This window comes from Mandrillus leucophaeus, unplaced genomic scaffold (assembly GCF_000951045.1).
Source record: "Mandrillus leucophaeus isolate KB7577 unplaced genomic scaffold, Mleu.le_1.0 Scaffold410, whole genome shotgun sequence".
Taxonomy (NCBI): domain Eukaryota; kingdom Metazoa; phylum Chordata; class Mammalia; order Primates; family Cercopithecidae; genus Mandrillus; species Mandrillus leucophaeus.
The window spans coordinates 941,547-963,231 of NW_012104366.1; the positions used below are offsets into that span (position 1 = coordinate 941,547).

Sequence of the window (21,685 nt, forward strand, 5' to 3'; positions counted from 1 at the left end):
TTTTTTTTTTTTTTGAGACAGTGTCTTACTCTGTTGCCCATGGTGCAGTGCAGTCATGCAGACATGGATCACTGCACCCTCAACCTCCCAGGCTCAAGCAATCCTCCTACTCAGCCCCTCCCTCATTCCCCAACCCCAAGTAGCTGGGACCACAGCCATGTGCCACTATGCGTAGCTAATTTAAGAAATTTTTTTTGTAGAGATGGATTCTCCCTATGTTGCCCAGGCTGGTGTTGAACTCCTGGGCTCAAGCAGTCCTTCCACCTTGTCTTCCTAAAGTAGCTGGAATTACAGTTGTGAACCACCATGCCTGGCTTCTCAAAGTTCTTCAGTGAACTCAACTTTTTAGATGTTTCTAATTGACATCCATGATATTTTGAAGCAAAGTTTTTTTTTTTCTCCCCTTGGGGGTAGTGTCATTTTATTTGAGAATGCATGGTTTTAGAGCAAGCTAGAATGGCAAAATATCTCTTAACTATCTTTCAAAAAGATGAGCTTTCACTTTATCTTCTTGTGTTTATTGCAGGCTTTCTTAGAAATGGCTTCTGAGGAAGCTGCTGTTACTATGGTGAATTATTACACTCCTATTACTCCTCACCTTCGAAGCCAGCCTGTTTATATTCAGTATTCCAATCACAGAGAACTTAAGACTGACAATCTACCTAATCAAGCTGTAAGTATTAAAGGTGTTTTTAAAAATAGATATGGGAACACATGGTATGATAACTTACATACTTTACAGATGAAGCAAAATTATGTCCCTTTATTTATTTTAGGATACTTTACTAGTCATAATTGTATATGTAAATTCTTCCCCCAATTCTTAAGAATAAGAAAGCAATGCCATTTAGAAATATATTAGAAGTTTATTTTTTCTCTTGAAACTGTTTTCACAATAAAAAGAGGAGAAAAAATATTTATTGTTACATACATCTTAAAATCTCAGATCTGAAAGGAACTTAATGATTCATTTCAGTCGTCTTTTTACAGACTCTAACAAAGGCATTGAGAAACTGAGTGATATTAAGTAATGGAACTTAAGACCTTAAGAGTTTTTTAGAATTGTTTATTAAATGATTTTTGACTCCTGAAGATGAATGTGAAATGTAGCATAGCAACATTTCTTACCCATTTTTCTGTTATTTTGATATAGCACACGTTGAGTCTTTTGTGTCTTTCCATGTTGATTTTTAAGTGGTTAAAAATAGTTTAATAATTTGAAGTTATTTAAGGACAGAAAATGTTTATCCGCAAAGCAAATACATTTTAAGAAAGTGGGTTTTGGCTGGGTGCGATTTGGGAGGCTGAGGCAGGTGGATCATGAGGTCAGGAGATCGAGACCATCCTGGCTAACACAGTGAAACCCTGTCTGTATCAAAAATACAAAAAAAATTAGCCGGGTGTGGTGGCGGATGCCGGTAGTCCCAGCTACTCAGGAGGCTGAGGCAGAGAAATGGTGTGAACCCGGGAGGCCGAGCTTGTGGTGAGCCAAGACCGTGCCACTGTGTTCCAGCCTGGGTGGCAGAATGAGACTCCATCTCAAAAAAAAAAAAAAAAAAAAAAAAAAAAAAAAGAAGAAAGTGGGTAGGGCATGTTTGGCCTCTGTATTCTTGCTCTAGGCAAAGAACTCCTCCAGCTCTCTGATTTTGTGTTGAAAGGCAGCATAATGTAAGCTGGTGAGATTCAATTAGTTTTCCACATTGTTTGAAACAGCGATATTTACTGCACGTAATCCTTAACTTATTTTAGGCAATATTAATGGCATATAATAAACTATATAAGCTTATAATGAATACAATATTAGATGAATGGAATAGACTTTTTAAAATAAAAAATTGTCATTACAAATTGTACATAGGATACATGCTTATGGTACACCATTCAATCAAGAAAAGTAAAAGAGAAAAGAACTAAAACCAATCCAGTTACCCAGAGATAACTAATGACTAGTGGTAATATTCGATGTGTATTCAGGTGTCTGTGTATCTAATTTTACACAAAATGTTTTGAAATCTTTTTTTGTGTAATGTTATGGACATGAGTTTATTACAACAAATATAGCATTACCTCATTAGCTTTTAATGACTATAATACTGTCTTGTATAGGAGAATTATAATTTGTCCAATTTCTTTTTGATACACACTGAAGTTGTTTCCAGTGTATATTCCAGTACAGCATATTCCAATCCAATACAATGTATATTGCCATACAATACAATGTATATTCCAATGTATATGTATGAAATTGCTGGGACAAAGCATGTACATATTTTAAATTTTGGTTTATGTTGCATGATTGCTTTCTGTAGAGATTATGTGCTTAGAGTGCCACCAATATAATGGATGAGCAGATGGCTTTCCAGTGTTCGTTAATAGATAGATGAGTAATTGTATCCTATTTTTTACTTTTATTTGATAATTTGTAAAATACTTATACTGATTTTTGTTAGTGCCACTTCCCCATTTTTTATTGTAGTAAAATATATATGACAAAATTTACCATTTCAGCAGTTTTTAAATGTACAGGTTAATGGCATTAAGTACATTCACATTGTTGTATAGTCACCACCACTCTTAGTCTCTAGATGCCATTTCTCGTCACCTCAAACTTGAAACACTCTATCCATTATACAGTAACTCCCTATTCCTCCCTCCCTTCCACCTCTGGCAACTACCATTCTACCTTCAGTCTCTATGGATTTTTAAATATATAGTCAAGTCTCTTAGGATGTCATAATACAATCTTTTCTGACTTCGGTACCATGCTCAGAAAGACCTAGTACACCAAGATTAAAAAAAGAATCTACGTATGTTTTCTTCTAATACTTTTATGTTGTGGTTCTTACTTCTATTAGGAATTTTTTGGATGTAGGAATGAGGGTAAGAGGCTTCAGTCTTTTTTTTACTCCAAGAGACCAGTTTCTCCTGCATTATTTTTGAATAACTCACTTATTATCTATAATGTGAAACTTGTCCTTTGTCATATATTAGTTTTCTATACACACCCTATGCCTGCTGATCATATGTACACACACGTGCACTCTTGTCTGACATGCTTGTATGTTCTGCTTACATGTCTTGTTCTACCCTCATGTGTGTGCTGCTCACATGCTATGCATTCCATGTTTAACCTTTACTTTAACCTTTTGAATTGCAAAAGCTTGGATTCCGTTTCTGCATCTGTGCCCTAAGGCTTAATTTTTTTTTTTTTGGGAGACAGAATTTTACTCTTTACCCAGGATGGAGTGAAGTGGCGCCATCTCAGCTCACTGCAACCTCTGCTCCCCACCCCCCGCCAGCCGGGTTCAAGCGATTCTCCTGCCTTAGCCTCACGAGTAGCTGGGATTATAGGTGCCCGCCACCACGCCCAGCTAATTTTTGTAGTTTTAGTAGAGACAGGGTTTCACTATGGTGGCCAGGCTGGTCTGGAACTCCTGACATCAGGTGATCCACCCGCCTCTGCCTCCCAAAGTGCTAGGATTACAGGTGTGAGCTACTGCTCCTGACTCCTAAGGCTTAATATGTTGCAGGGCAAGACCTTATTTCTTACTCTCTTTTCAGAAATTAACTGATTAATATATCTTGCCTATTTCTTCAGATACATTTTGGAATTATTTTGGTAACTCCTGTCCTCCAAGAGACACACTTGGAATTGGGTCGATGTTGTAAATTAATTTGAGATAATTAATTTTGCACATTAATTATATTACTCTGATTCTTTTAAGGAGGAAGTTATATTTTGTTTGTTTTCTTGTTTGTCTTTCAGTAGACTTTTTAATTTCCTTCATGTAAATCCTGCATTTTTCTCATTAGTGTGATTCTTAAATATGTTGCTATAAATCTTGAAGGGAAAAAACAATTTAATAAATCTTAAAGGTTGGATTATTCCAAAGAGAAACAGTGAGAAATCCCAGTTGCTTGGCAACCAAAGCTAGCCTGAATGACCTAGTTTATTCTGAGATAGCCTTCATTTCTTCCCAATACTTTTTCCATCTTGTTGCTTTTGTATAACTTTTATGCATTGATGTTTGATAAAATGTAATACTTTTTTTTTTTAATTCAAAGTCCTACATCAAACCTAACGTCAAAGTTTCAGATACCTGTTTGATATTTTTAAAGTACTGTAATGTCTTTTTATTCTGACATTCCCAGAAAGCTGATAGATGAGTGTTTCATTCCTTTTTATTCTCTGAATAGCAAGCTATCCCAAAATATGCACTTTATTTTTCCAGTTTATGATTGTACTTGCCAGAAGGTCAGGTGAATATTAAGTGTTTTTGTTTCCTTGATTTAAACTAAAATCACAACTGTAAAATTTAGGTCATATTCTGAGATACAGCATTTGAGAAATGGTTGTGTTAATAGGAGTCGTCATTGTATGCAGCTTTTCTTGACCTTGTGGATGAAAGTTTATAAATCTGCCATGAGATGACCATAGAAAGATTTTCTCTAAAAAGACAATCATACTTAACACTTAAGATCTGTGCATTTTTATTGTATGTTAATTTTCATCTTCTCAATCTGAGAAATATCTTCTTTACATTTTCCAGGCATTTTTAAATTTTACATGAAGTATACATTTCTCCTTATCCCACATTAAATTTGTTTTCCTGATCATACTATTGCTATTATTTCCTTTATTAATTTCACTATTCCAGAGAGTTTGTTACCCAAACATTTTAAAATTATTTCCCATAATAGGAATTCTGCTCCTTCATAATTTTAAGCATTGGACATAATTTTTAGCAGTTTGAGTTTGTCTGTTGTTTCCTTGTGATTCACTTCAGAGTATCTGTCTTTGATAGCACATCACAGAAGTAATGCTTTTTTCATTGCATCATAAAATTTCCATTAGTTGTGTTAGTAATGATGGGCTCTTTGATCACTTGATTAGGGTGGTGTTTGCCAGCCCTCTCCACTATAAAGTTGTTACTTACAAGGGGGAAGAGTAGTATTTTGTGGGCAGGTACTTTAAAACTATGTAAATATACTGTTCCTTATCAGCTGTTAATTTATATCAGTATGGACTAAAGGTTTCCTATGTTATTTGATGGGTTTTTTAACAGTTGTTATTATTTTGATACACAAATTGTCCTAGATTTGGCCAGTACAGGCCCCTTCAAACTGGTTTCTAGGTCCTTTTGGAATATCCCTATCATTCTTTGAACATTTCCTTGCATTCTGACCAACGCTTCCTCCCCCTGCCCCAAAACAAAAATGTTTTATACTCATCTTGTGATTTCTGGGCCCCAGTTCTGGAATCAGCTATTCTTTTAGAGTGCCTTGGTTTCTTTTAGTGGAGAATATTTAGAAGCTTGTCTTGCCTACCCTTGCTTGGGTGTAAACATCCCATACCATAGTCTTTAATGTTGCTTTCATATTTCTTCTCCCATTGTCTTTTAAAAATTAGGAAATAAAAATTGTATCCAAATTTTCTCCTTTTCTCCATGTGTTTTTTTTTCTTCAAGTAAATTTAAGCACCTTTTAAAAATACTGTGTCGTTGTGGTATGCAGGGAGGTGTTTGACTGTTTACTTGATTACAAATTTAGGATATGTACCTCCAGACAGAGTAGATAAATCTTGTTTTACTTAACTATATTGCTTCATACTGTTTTATATCAACTAAATTTTAGGATTCATATAATGCGTCTATATAATCAAAAGTTCTCATTTTGGATTGTTCTATAGCGAGCCCAGGCTGCACTGCAGGCTGTCAGTGCTGTCCAATCAGGAAGCCTGGCCCTTTCTGGAGGTCCTTCCAATGAAGGCACAGTCCTACCTGGGCAGAGTCCTGTGCTTCGAATAATTATTGAAAACCTCTTTTACCCTGTTACCCTGGAAGTTCTTCATCAGGTAAGGAGGAATAAATACTCTTAAGAAGGTTAAGTTAAATATGGCTTCTGAAACTTTTGATGTTTTATATCTAAGTTGTTTAGCTTGTTGGTTTTGTTGATATATTTGTTTAAATAATGAAAAAATCTTTATCCTGTTTCATAGAAATTAGAGGTAATTTTTTGACAGCCTCCTTTTTCTAACTTGAATACATAATTTAAAAGGGTGTAAAAAGTTTTGATTTTTTTCTTACAGGTAAGCATGAAAATGAACAAAGCATAGAATACTGTGAAAAGTCCAGGTAGTAGTTGTTCCTTAGAAAGTAACATCACCATTGAGTACAACTAATTTGTTTCTGTTGACAACTTCTTACATTTGAGTATTTCTGATTTTAAAATTCTAAAGGGAAAGTGTATAATAAGTCTTCACGTGTAATATGAATATACCATGTTAAATATTGACTGATGCCCAACCTAAGCTTCATACACTACCCGTTGCTATATCTAAATTGTCTTGATAAAAGAAATCATAGCAAGTAATATGTAGCATTTAAGAATTGAAGGTCAATTAGTTTCATAATTTTGTAGTGAGTAAATCCGAAACACAAATAATTGATAAGTATTGAATATTGTAGAGAGTAATTGAAGAGCCAATTAGAATTGAGACTTCCTGATGTAATTTCCCATGTTTTGTTTTTGAATGGTTGTTACATTTTTAACTAATATTTCATATATACATATCCTCAAAATGTAATATACAGTTATCTGGTAATCTGTGTATATAAATATTTGACATATAGCCCCAAAATTTAGTCAGCTTTTGTCCTCTTTAGCTATATATTGATTTCATTTCGTTACACTTATTACACCCACATACTCATTACACCCACATATTAAAATACTGCAACACTTCCCTTGCTTATTTTCATTTAACAGAGTCGTGCCTTTGGATTTGTGGTATGTGCAGAGTCATAGGGATGTGTGTGCTTGTATATGTAAGAATTGAAATGCATCTTACTCTAGCCTCACATTTTACAAATAAAGAAGCTAGGGCCCTTGGAAGTTCATTTACTTTCCCATAGTCTATATACCAATTGACAATAGAGCTCAGACACATTTCTTAGTAAAGTCCTGTGCCATGCATGTATATATTAAAACATGCCATTGAGTATGCCTACTGGGTTCCCCTTTGATATGCATTGGTGAAGCATGTCCTAAGGAGGACGCTAGCAATGGGATCCACAGCCATGGTTGCTCTCTGAAAGGGTTCAGCTGTTGCTTAAGTGATTGGTTTCATTGTTCTTGTGGATTTTCTTCTGTGTATCCCAGAAAGTGGCATTGAAAACTAATGGGATCTTTAGCAGTGTTTGTTCCGGGGTTGCTACTGTAACATTGTAGCTATTGCTTTTATAAAAGATGTTCTTATGCCTGTGTCCCAACACTGCCATCAGCCAGCAGCCAGTTTAGCTACAGTCACGTGGTCCTGTCTTATCATTTCATTTATCATCTCCCTAACCACAGTAACAAATTTTGTTTTTCCCTCAAGAGATCATGGTGACCTTCAGGTGAAGAAGACTAATTCTGAGTGTCCTCAGTAGCAACTGCTGGGGTAGGACTCCCAGTCTTTCAGTTACAGCACTCACTTTTTAAACCCTCTTTTCCAGTGCTATTGAAATAAAACCAGCTCCTTATGAAGGCCCCCAAATGCAGACTTCTCCCCCATCTCTTTATCTTCATTATCTAACACTCTTCTGCTTATTTAACACCTGTCTTTTCTGGCACTGTCTCTCTCTCCCTACCTCCCTTTCCTTTCTCCCTGCTTAATTCTGTCCTTAGTCCATTTCTATCTTGTATTTCTTAGACCAGGAACACTCTTTATCCAGGTAGTCACCTGGCAGGATCGACGTCATTCACCTCTCAGCTCAAATGTTACCTCCTGAGGGAGCAATCTAATTACATTAAGCAAGTCCTCTCCCCTGGCACTCTTATCCCATCAGCCAACTAACAGCCAGTCTGGCATAACAGTTACAGATACAGGGTCTGAAGCTAGTTTGAATCCTGACTCTACTGCCTCTGTAGCCTTGGGCAAGTAACTTACCCCTTCTATTTTTGTTCTCTTTATAACGAAGATGATGTTCTCTCATTTTTTATTGCAAGGATTACATGAGTTAATATATTTAAAGTACTTACTAAATAAAACAGGGCCTGATACATATTAAGTGCCCAAGAAGGAGGGGTTGGGTGTGGTGACTCACGCCTGTAATCCCAACACTTTGAGAGGCCAAGGAGGGTGGATGACTTGAGGGTCAGGAGTTCAACTCCAGCCTGGCCATCATGGTGAAACCCTATTTCTTCTAAAGATATGAAAAATTAGCCAGGTGTGGTGGCATGTATCTGTAGTTCCACCTATTCTGGACGCTGAGGCAGGAGAATCACTTGAACCCAGGAGGCTGAGATTGCAGTGAGCTGAGATCGCGCCATTGTACTGCAGCCTGGGCAGCAGAGCAAGACTCCATCTAAGTGCCCAAGAAGTGTTAGCTCTAATGATCAAATGCCAGTAAAGAGCAATGTAGGAAACTGGTTCTTCCTCTTGCAGTCTTGTGGATAAGACACTAATTTCATAAATAATGGCATAAAATGTAATGAATATTATGGTAGGGGAATATACAGAAGTGTGGAGTTGGTTGTACCTGTTATAACTATTTAGCAAATTATTTTATTATATTCTTTGCTGAAAATTGGTCCTGGCTCAACTGCTATCTAACATCTATAGAAACTAGTGTTCCGTTAGCTCATGGTAAGGGAATTGAGAGTGACTGAGATGGGACTGATGCTATTTTAGATGAAGGAAGCTAGGGAGTCTTTCCAATATGGTATTTGAGCAGAGGCTTACAGGATGGGAAAATACAAGTTATGTGTGTATGTGGAGAAATAATGATCCAGTCCAAAAGAACAACAAATACAAGGTGCCTAAGGTGGAAGTGTGCTTGTTGTGTTGAAGTATCAGAAAGAAGGCGGTGTCACTGGAATAGAGAGAGTAAGAAAGCCCTATGCGAGAGGGCATCAGAGCAGTGATGATGCAAAGCTTTTATAATTGTTACACTGGGTAAGATGGGAAACCTTTGGAGGATTTTGAATGGAACAGTGAGATTATATCATTTACATTTTAGCAGAATCACTCTTGTTGCTGTGTTAAGAATAAACTATGGCTGGGCGTGGTGGCTCACACCTGTAATCCCAGCACTTTGGGAGGCCGAGGCCAATGGATCTTCTGAGCTCAGGTGTTCAAGACCAGCCTGGGCAATATGGCAAAACCCCTGTGTACCAAAAATACAAAAAATTAGCGAAGGGTGGTGGCACACACCTGTAGTCCCAGCTACTCAGGAGGCTGAGATGGGAGGATAGCTGGAGCCCGGGAGGTGGAGGTTGCAGTGAACCGAGATTGTGCCACTGCATTCCAGCCTGGATGACAGAGTGAAACCCTGCCCCCTCATCCTCCAAAAAGAATAAGCTGTATGGGGTTAAGTGGAGGCTCTTGTCCTACTTCAAGTGAGAGATGATGGTGGCCTGGGTGAGGTCTTAAGGACTGGAAGTGGTGATTATGGATTTTTAAAAAATTAGAGATAGGGTCTTGCTGTGTTGTGCAGACTGGCCCAAAAAAACTCCTGGGCTCAAGCAATCCTTCCACCCCATGAGAAGCTGGGGCTATAGGTACGGGCCACCTATATGGACTTCTGTGGCTATATTTTGAAAGATTTGCTGATGGATTGATTAGATTTGGTTCTGAAGAGAAAGGGAGTAATCAAGAATGCCTCCCAGATTTTGGATTTGAGCCTCTGGTAAAATGGAGCTAAGATATAAAGACTGAGGTAAATAAATAATAGTAATAATAATAAAAAGACAAAGACAAAAAAAAGATTTGGGGCCGGAGTTGGAGGTAGGCATAAATCAAGAGTTTGATTTGAACATGTTAACTTAAGATACCTATTAGGTATTCAAATGGGAGATGATAAATGGGAATTAAGTCTGGATTCAGGAAAGAATTCAGGCTGGAGATTTGGAAACCTTCAGCATAGGTGTGGTAATTAAAGCTACTGGACTGGATAACATCATCTCAGAATATTTGTAGATAGAATTCATCAACTGATTAATTATGTAAATGCTCAATCCTGCATACTAAAAAGTGTCTTTGTGCATGAAAGAAGTAGCTCATAATGATGTTCTCATATAATCCATTCCTTCTGAGTACTGTTATACATGGGAATAATTTTTGAATGTCCAGTAGATGAATCTCTTCAGGACAAAGGACCAATCTTTTTGAATTGTAATAAAGATAAATAACTTATAAAAGCTAGGCATTATGGGTACTAAATAAAAGAATCAATCCTAGTAATATGAAATTCTGGTTCTTAAATCATATTATTTCATTGGCTACAAAAACTATTATAAACAAGTTGTGGCCAATGTGCTTGATACTAAAAAAACTTTTCTAATGTGATTATTCACATTTTTTTTTTTTGGAGATGGAGTATCACTCTTACAGCCCAGGGTGGGTTGTGGTGGCACAATCTCGGCTCACTGCAACCTCTGCCTCCCGGGTTCAAGTGATTCTCCTGCCTCAGCCTCCTGAGTAGCTGGGATTACAGGCGCCCATCACCACGCCCAGCTAATTTTTGTACTTTTAGTAGAGATGGGGTTTAGCCATGTTGGCCGGGCTGGTCTCGAACTCCTGACCTCAGGTGATCTGCCCACCTCAGCCTCCCAAAGTGCTGGGATTATAGGCATGAGCCACTGCGCCTGGCCGTGAATACACTTTTTACAAGTGAATACTAGTGGACATTTTCGGTTTCTGACAAATTACACCTTTATAAAAAATCACTCTGAAGATGAATTTTATCTTTAGTGTCTTCTTAGTCCTGTGTTACAGTCTGAAACTATTAAAATACACACGAGGTATCTAGAGTTGAGTATTTGTCCATATTTTTGACAGCAAAATATATTAGGGAAACAGAGTCAAAGACCTTGTAATTCATAAAAATAGATTCATATGTATCAAAGCTTCCTAAATTTTAATTTTTGATACCTAATCTGTTTGAAATTTACTATTTTGGTAATTATGAAAAGGTGTTAAAAATCACACGTCAGGCATTCCTGGATTCCCTGATGTTGATGCCCAGTTACTTTATTCAGAAGTATATTGTTTTTTGTAGCTCCTCTCTCAGTGAATACAATCCAGGGGACTAGAGTGCTCTTGCTGGTTAGCCTGTTCAGGCAAGTTTATTCTCTTAGCACATTCAGATAAAAACCACACAGCAAAACACCAAGCTGTCCGTAAGGATGTGCTTTAGGCCACTGTTGAAGTTAAATGAGAAATGAGAATGTAAAGTTAAATGAGAAAAGGAATGTAAACATTAACAAAATCTGAAAGGTAAGTGGAAATTAGGTTTTATAGCATAATTTAGTATAAAAATTTTCCAAATGTTAGAGCAAATTATGTGTTCTTATTCCTTCACTAATGAGATATTTTACATCAAGAATATTTATTATTTTTTTAAATTGCTGACTTCCCTTGTTGGGGTGAAAAGAAGTATTTTTTTTTTTAAAGAAAAAATGAAAAAAAAAAAATCTTTTAAAAAAGGAAAAAAAAAAATTACATATTGCCATCTGGGTACAGTGGCTCATGCCTATAATCCCAGTACTTTGGGAGACTAAGGTAGGAGAATCATGTGAGGTCACGAGTTTGAGACCAGCCTGGGTGAGGTAGCGAGACCCTATCTCTAAAAAATTTTAAAAATTAGCCATGCATGGTGGTGCACCCTGTAGTACTCCGGAGACTAAAGTAGGAGGATTGCTTGAGCCGAGGAGTTTCAAGGTTACGGTGAACTATGATTGCGCCACTGCACACCATTATGGGTGACACGGTGAGACCCTGTCTCTTAAAAAGGAAACAAAAATTGCATATCGCTATAATTCTCAATTTATAATTTTATCAGTTTATAATATCAATTAATAATAAGCATTTTAGTCTGTATCTGTCACACGCCAGGAATTATACTTAATGATGCAGAAATGATTAAGACAAGGTATATTCCTTCAAGGAACTTTCAGTCTAATTAAAGGAGACAGTTATATAAATAAATCTATAGTAGAGTAAAAATACAACAGCAAGATACATATACGTGTGTGTGTGTGTATATACACTTTTTTTTTTTTTTTTTGAGACGGAGTTTCTCTCTTGTTGCCCAGGTTGGAGTGCAATGGCCCGATCTCAGCTCACTGCAACCTCCATGTCCCGGGTTCAAGTGATTCTCCTGCCTCAGCCTCCCGAGTAGCTGGGATTACAGGCATGCACCACCATACCCGGCTAATTTTTGTAGTTTTAGTAGAGATGGGGTTTTGCCATGTTGGCCAGGCTGGTCTCGAACTCCTGACCTCAGGTGACCCACTGGCCTCCCACAGTGCTGGGATTACAGACGTGAGCCACTGCGCCTAGCTGATAAATATTTATATAAAACCAAGAAGTAGATACGACTCGGGAAAAATAATTCTGTAGGGATTTGGGGGAGGCTGAGAATTTTATGGTAGCATTGTTCCCTGAGCTGAGTTTTGGAAAAGATAAATGAAGGCTTACTAGCTGTTAAAACAGATTTCTAGGAAAAGGGAAAATCCTTTTATATGGGCATAGAAGTCTGAAATCATTTGGTAAATTTGCAGAACTATAGGCAACTACACATTATTGATGTAAATAGAATAGTGTTATACAAGAAGTTTCAGGAAGTGAGGTTTGAGAGATAAACCAGGGCAAGAGTGTTATGTTATGTGAAAGAGCTTGTATTTGACCCTGTATATAATGGGGAGGTAGTAAGGGATTTTAAGCAGGGGAAAATATAATCTGACTTATACTTTAGAACGCTACCTGGGCTGTAGTAATGAAGAAGGGAGGTCAGACAGCTGTTACATTACATCCCCAGCCTTTTAAAAAAATCTAACGTTACTCCTTTATTGAGAGAAAACATCGAGTTGATGCATGTGTAATACATAGATTGATTCATGTCTTGCCATAAGTGATGTAAGTGGCAAAATATATATAACATAAAATTTACCATTTATTAGGTATGTTCACATTGTTTTTCAACCATCACTGAATACCACGTCTCCAGAATTTTTTTCATCTTCCCAAACTGAAACTCCCTTTACCCATTAAACAGAACTCTTTATTCATCTGCTCTCCCAGCCCCCAGCAATCACCAGTCTATTTTCGGTCCCTGTGAGTTTGACTACACCTTAGGTTCCTCATGTAAGTGGAACTATGCAGTATGTGTGTTTTGTGACTGGCATATTTCACCTGGCATGATGTTTTGAAGGTTCATCCATGTTCAGAATTTTTCTCCTTTTTGAGGCTGAGTAATATTCAGTTTGTACATATATATCATATTTTGTTTATCCATTTATTTGTTGATGAACACTTTGGTTGCTTCCTGTTTTGGCTATTTTGTGTAATGCTGTAATGCACATGGGTATATGCATATCTCTTTGAGTCCCTTGGCTGTATACCTAGAAATGGAATTGCTGGATCATATGGTAATTCTATTTTCATTTTTTAAGGAAAGGTTCTACTTTTTCCATAGTGGCTGTAACATTTTACATTTCTACCAACAGTGCACAGTGGTTCCATTTTCTTCATATCCTCCCCAATACTTGTTATTTTATGGGTTTTAAAAAATTTTGTAACTATCCTAATGGAAGTTAGGTAATAAGTAGTTTTGATTTGCATTTTTCTAATGATTAGTGATATTGAGCATCTTTTTGTGGGCTTATTGGCAGTTTCATTAGCTTCTTTGGAGAAATATCTATTGAAGTCCTTTGCCTATTTTTGGGTTGCATTGTTTGTATTGTCATTGAGTTGCATGAATTCTTTATATATTCTGGACCTTAACTCATTATCATGTACATGATTTGATTTCACTCTGTTGATAGTTTCCTTTGATGCACAAAAGTTTTTAATTTTGAGGTAGTCCCATTTATCTGTTTTTTCTTTCATTACCTGTGCTTTAGAATATTCTTTCTTTCATGTTTTTTTTCTAACCACTAGACTACCAGGGGAGGATAGTTATTCTTGAGGCATACTTTGAGAATTAAAAAGCAGGGCCAGGTATAGTGCCTCACACCTGTAATCCCAGCACTTTGGAAGGCCACGATGGGAGGATAACTTGAGCTCAGGAGTTTGAGACCAGCCTGGCCAACATAGTGAGACCTCATCTCTATAAAACCTTAAAAATAAAAAATTAGCCAGGTGTGGTGTAGTCCCAGCTGCTTGGGAGGCTGAGATGGGAGGATCACATAAGCCTGGGAGGTGGAGCCTGCAGTGAGCCCTGATTGTACCATAGTGGTTGATAACAGCAAAATTTTACCAGCATAGGGAATACTCAACCTTTTTCATCTCAAAAGCAGAACAAATTTTTGTTTTAAGGTTCAAATTTAAAATGGAGTGAATATTAGTTTGTTTTCACATTGCTATAAAGATACTCCCTGAGACTGGGTAATTTATAAACAAAAGAGGTTTAATTGACTCACAGTTCTGCATGACTGGGGAGGCTTCAGGAAACTTATAGTCATGGCAGAAAGCGAAGGGGAGGCCAGGGCCTCCTTCACATGGTGGCAGGAGAGAGAGATTGCGTGGGGGAAACTGCCACTTTTAAAACCATCAGATCTCTTGAGAACTCCCTCCCTATCACCAGAACAACAAAGGTGAAACTGCCCCCATGATCCAGTCACCTCCCACCAGGTCTCTCTTTTGACATGTGGGAAATCACAATTTGAGATGAGATTTGGGTGGTGACACAGAGCCAAACCATATCAACAGAGGAAAACTAAATATATTATTGTTTTATCCCCCCTATTTAGTCTTTCAGAAATGAGTTACTATTAATACTAACACTGACTATGAACCCTGTGGTGCTGAGGTAGATAGAACACGTGTCGTGAGGATATTGATGTCAGGAAGCCCTCCCCTCACTCTTTTCTTCTCAAAAGACACTTCAGAAAGACCTTCTTTGGCCATCACTCTTACGCTGTCTCAACTTGCATTCTGGTTCATGCTCACCCCTTCTCTTCTTTTATTTTTATTCTTAAGACGTTTAAAATCACCAGATATTAGGATATTTGTCATTTGTTTATTGTCTGTCTTCATATGGGCATAGACTTTTGTCTCTGTTTTGTTTACTGCTGTCTTTGCAGTGTTTAGAACAATCCTCCAAATATTTGACGAATTAATAGAGCAGCCTCTAGTTGAACATCTTCTAGTGGCTACAGAAATCTCAAAAAGTAGATGATTCTTCACAGGGTGAAATAGTTGGTCCGTGACTCCCACTTTTATTCATATGCTTTGTAACACATCTCATCCCATTGATTATTGTTGTCTCCTGTTTTAATACTGTACCATTTATGTATGCCATAAAATAGGCTAGTTATTTAAGTGCCTATTGTGTAGCCGGCATTGTTCTAAGATAGGCGTAGGTATTGAAATGTTAATGTTTTAGGTTTAAGTCATTTTGGTACCAAAGTTTTAAAGAGAAAATTTTCACTTAAAAGGATTTGTGAACAAATTGTATTTATAAAGATACATTAGTTTAATACCTTTCTTTTACATTTAACCTAACTTGAACTGTTTTCCAGATATTTTCTAAATTTGGCACAGTCTTGAAGATTATCACCTTTACAAAGAATAATCAGTTTCAAGCCTTGCTTCAGTATGCTGACCCAGTAAATGCACATTATGCCAAAATGGTAATTATGATCTTTGTTTCATTTTTCAATTGTTAATGACTCTAGTGATGCCTGAAGGAAGTCATCATATCTTCTCTTGTGCCCCACTTTACCACGTCTTTTAAAAAAAATTTTGGTAAAATATACATGACGTTTACCATTTTAGTCATTTTAAAGTGTATGATTCCATGTATTTTTTTTTCTAAGCTAAAAATCATTACTTCTTCACTTCATATGAAATGGTCTCAAATCTCCTAACACCTCTCACATCTCTGAGACTCAGGTCCTGTTTGTCATGTTTAAAGTCTACAGTTGAACACAGTACTCCTGATGTAAGCTAATAGAGCCATCATTACCCTTGTGCTTTCATTTACTTCTCCTATCCAAGTACTAACGAGGCCCGACCCTGCTTAACTTCTGAGATCAGATGAGATCAGGCACATTCATGGTGGTATGGCTGTAGACCATTTACTTCTGTTAAATCAGTCAGAAATTGGTTTCACCATTTTTGCAGCTGTATTCAATGTTTATTCCTGTTGAGCTCTAAATTGGTGGAGATACTAAATCTTAGGAAATATGCTGCTGTCAATTCATGTTATCTTTTTTTTAGTACATGAAAACCTATTTTGACAAGATATAAAACTTGACGTTCAGTTTGGTTATCTTAGGCATACCTCCTGTTGATATCTATCCCTGACTCTAATTTCATCTTGTAGCAGTTTTTGCTAGTCATTTCTAGTTTTTGGTCAAAGATGAGGACTAAGACTTGTGGTACTTTTGTGTACCACACAGTGTCTGGCACTCAATTGGGAGTATAGCGTTTATATTTGCTGTACCCTGAACTTGCGTGTATTATTTGGTACCTTTATGATGGCATACTTGTCAATGACCATTATTATAAATCAGGATATATATGTATATATGTATGTATGTTTTATTTTTATGTTCTTTGCTTTCTGGTATCTATTTTTATAAATTCAAGCATTTGCGAAAGTCCTAAGTGGTCACAAATACCCTTAGGTAAATTTTTGTTCTTGCAAAGGAAGGGGTTGCTAATCTTTGGTCGCAACTGACTCCACATTTCCCTCAGTTTTTATTATTCAAAGTATTACAAAGTAAATTTACAATAGAAAAATGTAAGTGGTAGATAATATTTCATATATTGTGGCTCTGACAAGTACCATTTACAAAAGCTTTTTTTCATCCTAACAAAGCTTATACATCCTAGTATATTGTGAATTATACTAAAATGAATTAAAATGGAATGTAAAATCAGAGTATCTTAAAACTTTTGGTATAGGCAAAATAATCATAATAATAGTGAACATTTCTGTGATAGACAGTAGTTTTCCAATCTTTTACATTTCTCCTCTCTTACTTGATCTTACCACAGACAAGATAAATATTACCAGTCTTATTTTACAGATGAAAGCTGAGACTTAGAGATTTTCTTTTTCTCTCTTAGGCTCATAGTTAATGACTGTGAGGTAAAAGTAAACCCAAGACTTTGGCTTTTTAGTCAGTGCTTTCTGCCTCACACCTGATTGCCACTCTTTGTCAAAGTAGACGCTTCTTGGTTATCAGTGTTGTTGTCTTGCCAAAACCAGTCCCTTTCTTACATGCTTTAGGCTCTGGATGGCCAGAATATCTATAATGCATGCTGCACTCTGCGCATTGACTTCTCCAAGCTCACCAGCCTTAATGTGAAATATAATAATGACAAAAGCAGAGACTTCACTCGCTTAGACCTTCCTACTGGTGATGGCCAGCCATCCCTTGAACCCCCTATGGCTGCTGCTTTTGGTGAGTAGTTCTTTTTTGAGTCACAAAGCAAGTTTTCTGAAGTTACAAGTTTCATTTATTAAGCCATGTATGTTTATAAGCCTTTTTCTTCTTTAGTTCTCTCAGGATTTATAAAGGAAAGCAAGAATCCTGGAACAAAGTATGCCCATTAATTAAATATTAATATTAGGAGGTTCTGTTAGTTGACAAAACAAATGAATATCTGAAATTGAGTTACAAGTTTATTTTCTAACATTGATATTTCTCATTCTTTAAAAGCCAGAGACCGTTTGCTTCAAATTAGTAGTCTTATTAATTTAAATATACTGGTTTATAGCCAAAATAATTTTGCCATATATGCTCTTGAGGAAAATACTGTTCCCTTGTTAAGTAGTGATATTTTATATCAAGCCTAAATTAATAGTAGGATCTTCTTTTATTCAAAGAAGAGGATTTATTTTGTTTTGTTTCTTAAACTTTAGAACTTCCAGCTGTATCTTAAGCTTGTGTGAAGTTGCATTTTGCATTAGTAAAAATGCAGCCTTCTGAACTGTCTCTGCAAATTGTAGCTTTGAAGAGCCTCCTTCTTTTATTTAAAGTAAACCTCTTAAGGAGAAAGCAATGGATGACCCAGTCTGAATATCTTATTAGGTTAGTATGTGCTACTTTTGGTTTCACAGTTCTCAAAAGAGTGGTTTATTATTTAGATAAAGTATTACTACCTTTTGTGATTGATGTTTCCTTTACCAAATAACACCATGAAATATTGCTAATTGGGACTTTAAGTAGTATTTAGTTCATGCTTTATAGGTGAGAAAATTAAAAGAATTAAGACAATCAAATTATAAAATTAAGACAACCAAATGATTGTCCAAACTTTTCTAGAAAATAGTTCATTACTTTCAAGTAAAAACTTTTTTATTATTTTTAATTTAAAAAGCCAAGGGAATGATTCAGTGCATCTTTCTTATATTGTTAAAAGGTCTGTTTTGGCTTCTTTGACCTTATTTTTGTGTTTTATATTTGTTACCAGCCCCTAACTTACTTACCTGATTTGGCAGTGACAAAGGTCTTTGTCATTACCATTTTAATAACAAATGATAGAAATATTTGGGGCAAAAAAAATACTGGGGCAAATTAAAGTTTACTAAAACTCAGCTGTCAAATGTAAGAATTCACTTACTCTAATAATTGATTATATACTCTTGGTGCAATTAATGTTCTTTATTATGGGAGGAGGACATTTTTAAAATATGTTAAGAATTTTGATTTCTAAATATAAAATATCAGAATGTTCATATCCTTTCTCATTAATGTTATTAATAAATCCTTAGTCACTGCAAAATAATGTCTATATCCTAAAAAAGTGATTCATCAGAGAGAGAACAATGCACTTTATATATTATGTGAAAGTTTCTCTACTTTGCCTCTCACTAATATTTGATACAGTTTCACTATTCCCTTCTTTTTTTCTTGGCTTCTGAAACACCACTCTCCTTACTTTCTTCCTACTTCACTGGCTGTTCTTTCTCTTTTAAAGGTTGCCCTTTACAGTTTCTAGGGCTGAGTCATAAGCACTGTGTTCTTGCTTTTAGTGACATTTGTTATACTCATAGAAAAGCTTATAAAACACGTAAGTATATACACACCCATGTGATTACCACCCAGATTAAGAAATAAAGTATTTATACATACTGAAGAAGCACACTGTGTACCTTTCTTCATCAATTTTGTTCACTCTCCTTTGCCCAAGATAACCACAGTCCCAAATTTGATAATTATTCTCTTGCTTTTCTGTTTTCCTGTTGTTTTTTTACTACTCATTGCAACTTAAATTTTTTTTTAAAGCATTCAGTACTTTAAAGCATTAAAAAATTTTAAAACTGTATTTAGAACTTTACATAAATGGACTCATGCTGGTTTTCTTTTGTGACTTTATTTTATTTGCCCTGTATGGCTTTGGTGATTCATCCGTATTCATACATGTGGCTATCGTTCATTCATTCTTAGTACCGTCAAGTCTATAGTATCCCATTGCATTGGAAGAATAATATATTATGGTTTGTTTATCCATTTTATTATTGATAAATATTTTGTTTTAGTTTGATGCTACTATGAACATTCTTTCCTGCTGGACAAGAGTTTTCTTTAAGAAGTACATAGGAAAGGAATTGTTGGGTCATAGATAACATATTTCTTCAGTTTTATTACATAATGCCAGTTTTCAAAGTGATTGCACCAGTTTGTAACTGCATTGTGAGATGAAGAAAATTTTTTTAAGTCATCTCCTACTGGAAGGAGTGAGGTTAAATTTTTTTTTTTTTTTTTAGTGTATGTGTAATGATATCTTAACACAGTTTTCAATTGCATTTTCCTAATTACTAATGAGGTTGAACATATTTTGTTTATTATTCATCCTGTGGTAAATTTTCTGTTTATTTATTTATTTCACGAATAAGTTCTTTAGTGGTGATTTCTGAGATTTTGGTGCAAGCAAAGATTTGGTGTTTGGTACACCCAAGCACCATACACAGTACCCAGTGTGTAGTCTTTTACCTCTCACTCCCATCCCTGTGCAATTCTTTTGTCTATTTTTGTGTTTTATTTCTCCTTTTTTTCTTACTTGTACGAATTCATTATGTATTCCAGATACTAGTTTGTTATATGGGTTGCAAATAGTTTCTCCTAGTTTTGGCTCGTTGATTTATTGATAATGATATATGTAGTCAAGTTTATTTTTTATTTCCTTTGTATTTGTGTTTTTTTGTGTGTCTTATTTAAGAAATCCTTTGTGATATAAGGTCATAAATATATTTACTTATATTCTAAAGTTTATGGTGTTTTAGTAATAATTTAAACTTTGAAATTAAATTTTGTCTGAAATTAAATTCCAAGAGTAGTACAAAGAACTTCTATGTATCTCTTATTCAGATTTCCCTATTAGCATCATGCCATATTTACTTTATCATCTGAGTATTTATGTTTATGTATGTATATACATATATAATATATACACTACCTATATTTGTGTATGCGTGTGTATGTATATTTATTTTCCCCCACCCCCAAACCACTTGAGTAAGTTGCAGATATGATGTCCCTTTATGTCTAGATTAATCATTGTGTATTTACTAAGAACAAGGACATTCTTACTAAATACAGTTTAATTATCAAAGTTAGGAAATTAACATCTATACAGTCCTTTAATCCATAGACTTTTTGTTTTTCGAGATAGTCTTTCTCTGTCATCGAGGCTAGAGTGCAGTGGCATGATCATAGCTCATTGTAGCATTGACCTTGGGCTCAAATGATCCTCCTGCCTTAGCCTCCAAAGTAGCTAGACTGTAGGCAAGCAACCCTGTAGGCAAGCAACACTACATCTGGCTTTTTTTTTTTTTCTCCATTTTTTGTGGAGATGGAGTCTTGCTGTTTCAACCAGGCTAGTCTCAAACTCCTGGGCTCAAGTGATCCTCCCACCTCAGCCTCCCAAAGTGCCAGTTGTGAAAATAATGTCTTTTATGACAGAATTTTTTTCTGGTAAAGATCCAAACAAGTATCAGGCTAATTTATTTGTCATGTCTCTTTCGAGTCATTTAATTCAGAACATTTCTTTATTCTGTGTCTTTCATAACTTTTTTTTTTTTTTTTTTGTGACAGGGACTTATTCTGTTGTCCAGGCTGAAGTGCAGAGATGCAATCACAGCTAACTGCAACCTCAACCTCCAGGGCTCAAGTGATCCTTGTACCTCAGCCTCCTAGGTAGCTGGGACTTCAGGCACTCGCCATCATACCCGGCTAATTTTTATTTTTATTTTCTTGTAGAGACAGAGTCTCACTGTGTTGCCCAGGTTGGACTGTTGGATTTTTGAAGAGATTAGGGAGGATATTTTTTGTAGAATGTCTTTCAATATAGATGTCTGGGTTTTCCTCATCGTTGTATACATTTTTGAGCAGAAATACTACAGAAATAATTTTGTCTTTCCTACTTCATTACATTAGGAGACACATGATGTTAATTTATCCTTTTTCTTGTGGTGTTAGCTTTGATCACTTATTAAAGTGGTCTTGCAGATTTCTTCCCTGTAATGTTACTATTTTACTATTTTTCCCTTTATAACGAATTTACTGATTGAGATGGTAAATACCCTGTTCTTACCACTTTTCACCTTTTCTTTTTCTTTTTCTGTTTTTTTGAGACTGAGTCTGGGTCTGTCGCCTATGCTGGAGTGCAGTGGTGTCATCTCAGCTCACTGCAAGCTCCGCCTCCCGGGTTCACGCCATTCTCCTGCCTCAGCCTCCCGAGTAG

At 36.0% G+C, this 21,685-nt stretch overlaps 1 protein-coding gene across 5 annotated transcripts in view; it reads left to right on the top strand.

Moving 5' to 3' along the window:
- Positions 1–21,685, top strand: part of PTBP3 (polypyrimidine tract binding protein 3) — a 114,356-nt gene that overhangs the window by 64,617 nt on the left and 28,054 nt on the right. For all 5 annotated transcript variants that reach the window (XM_011992452.1, XM_011992453.1, XM_011992451.1 and 2 more), the window contains 4 exons: positions 527–673; positions 5,690–5,854; positions 15,508–15,618; positions 17,226–17,400. In XM_011992452.1, coding sequence (XP_011847842.1) covers positions 527–673; positions 5,690–5,854; positions 15,508–15,618; positions 17,226–17,400 — 598 coding nt within the window. The remainder of the gene's footprint in view (positions 1–526; positions 674–5,689; positions 5,855–15,507; positions 15,619–17,225; positions 17,401–21,685) is intronic.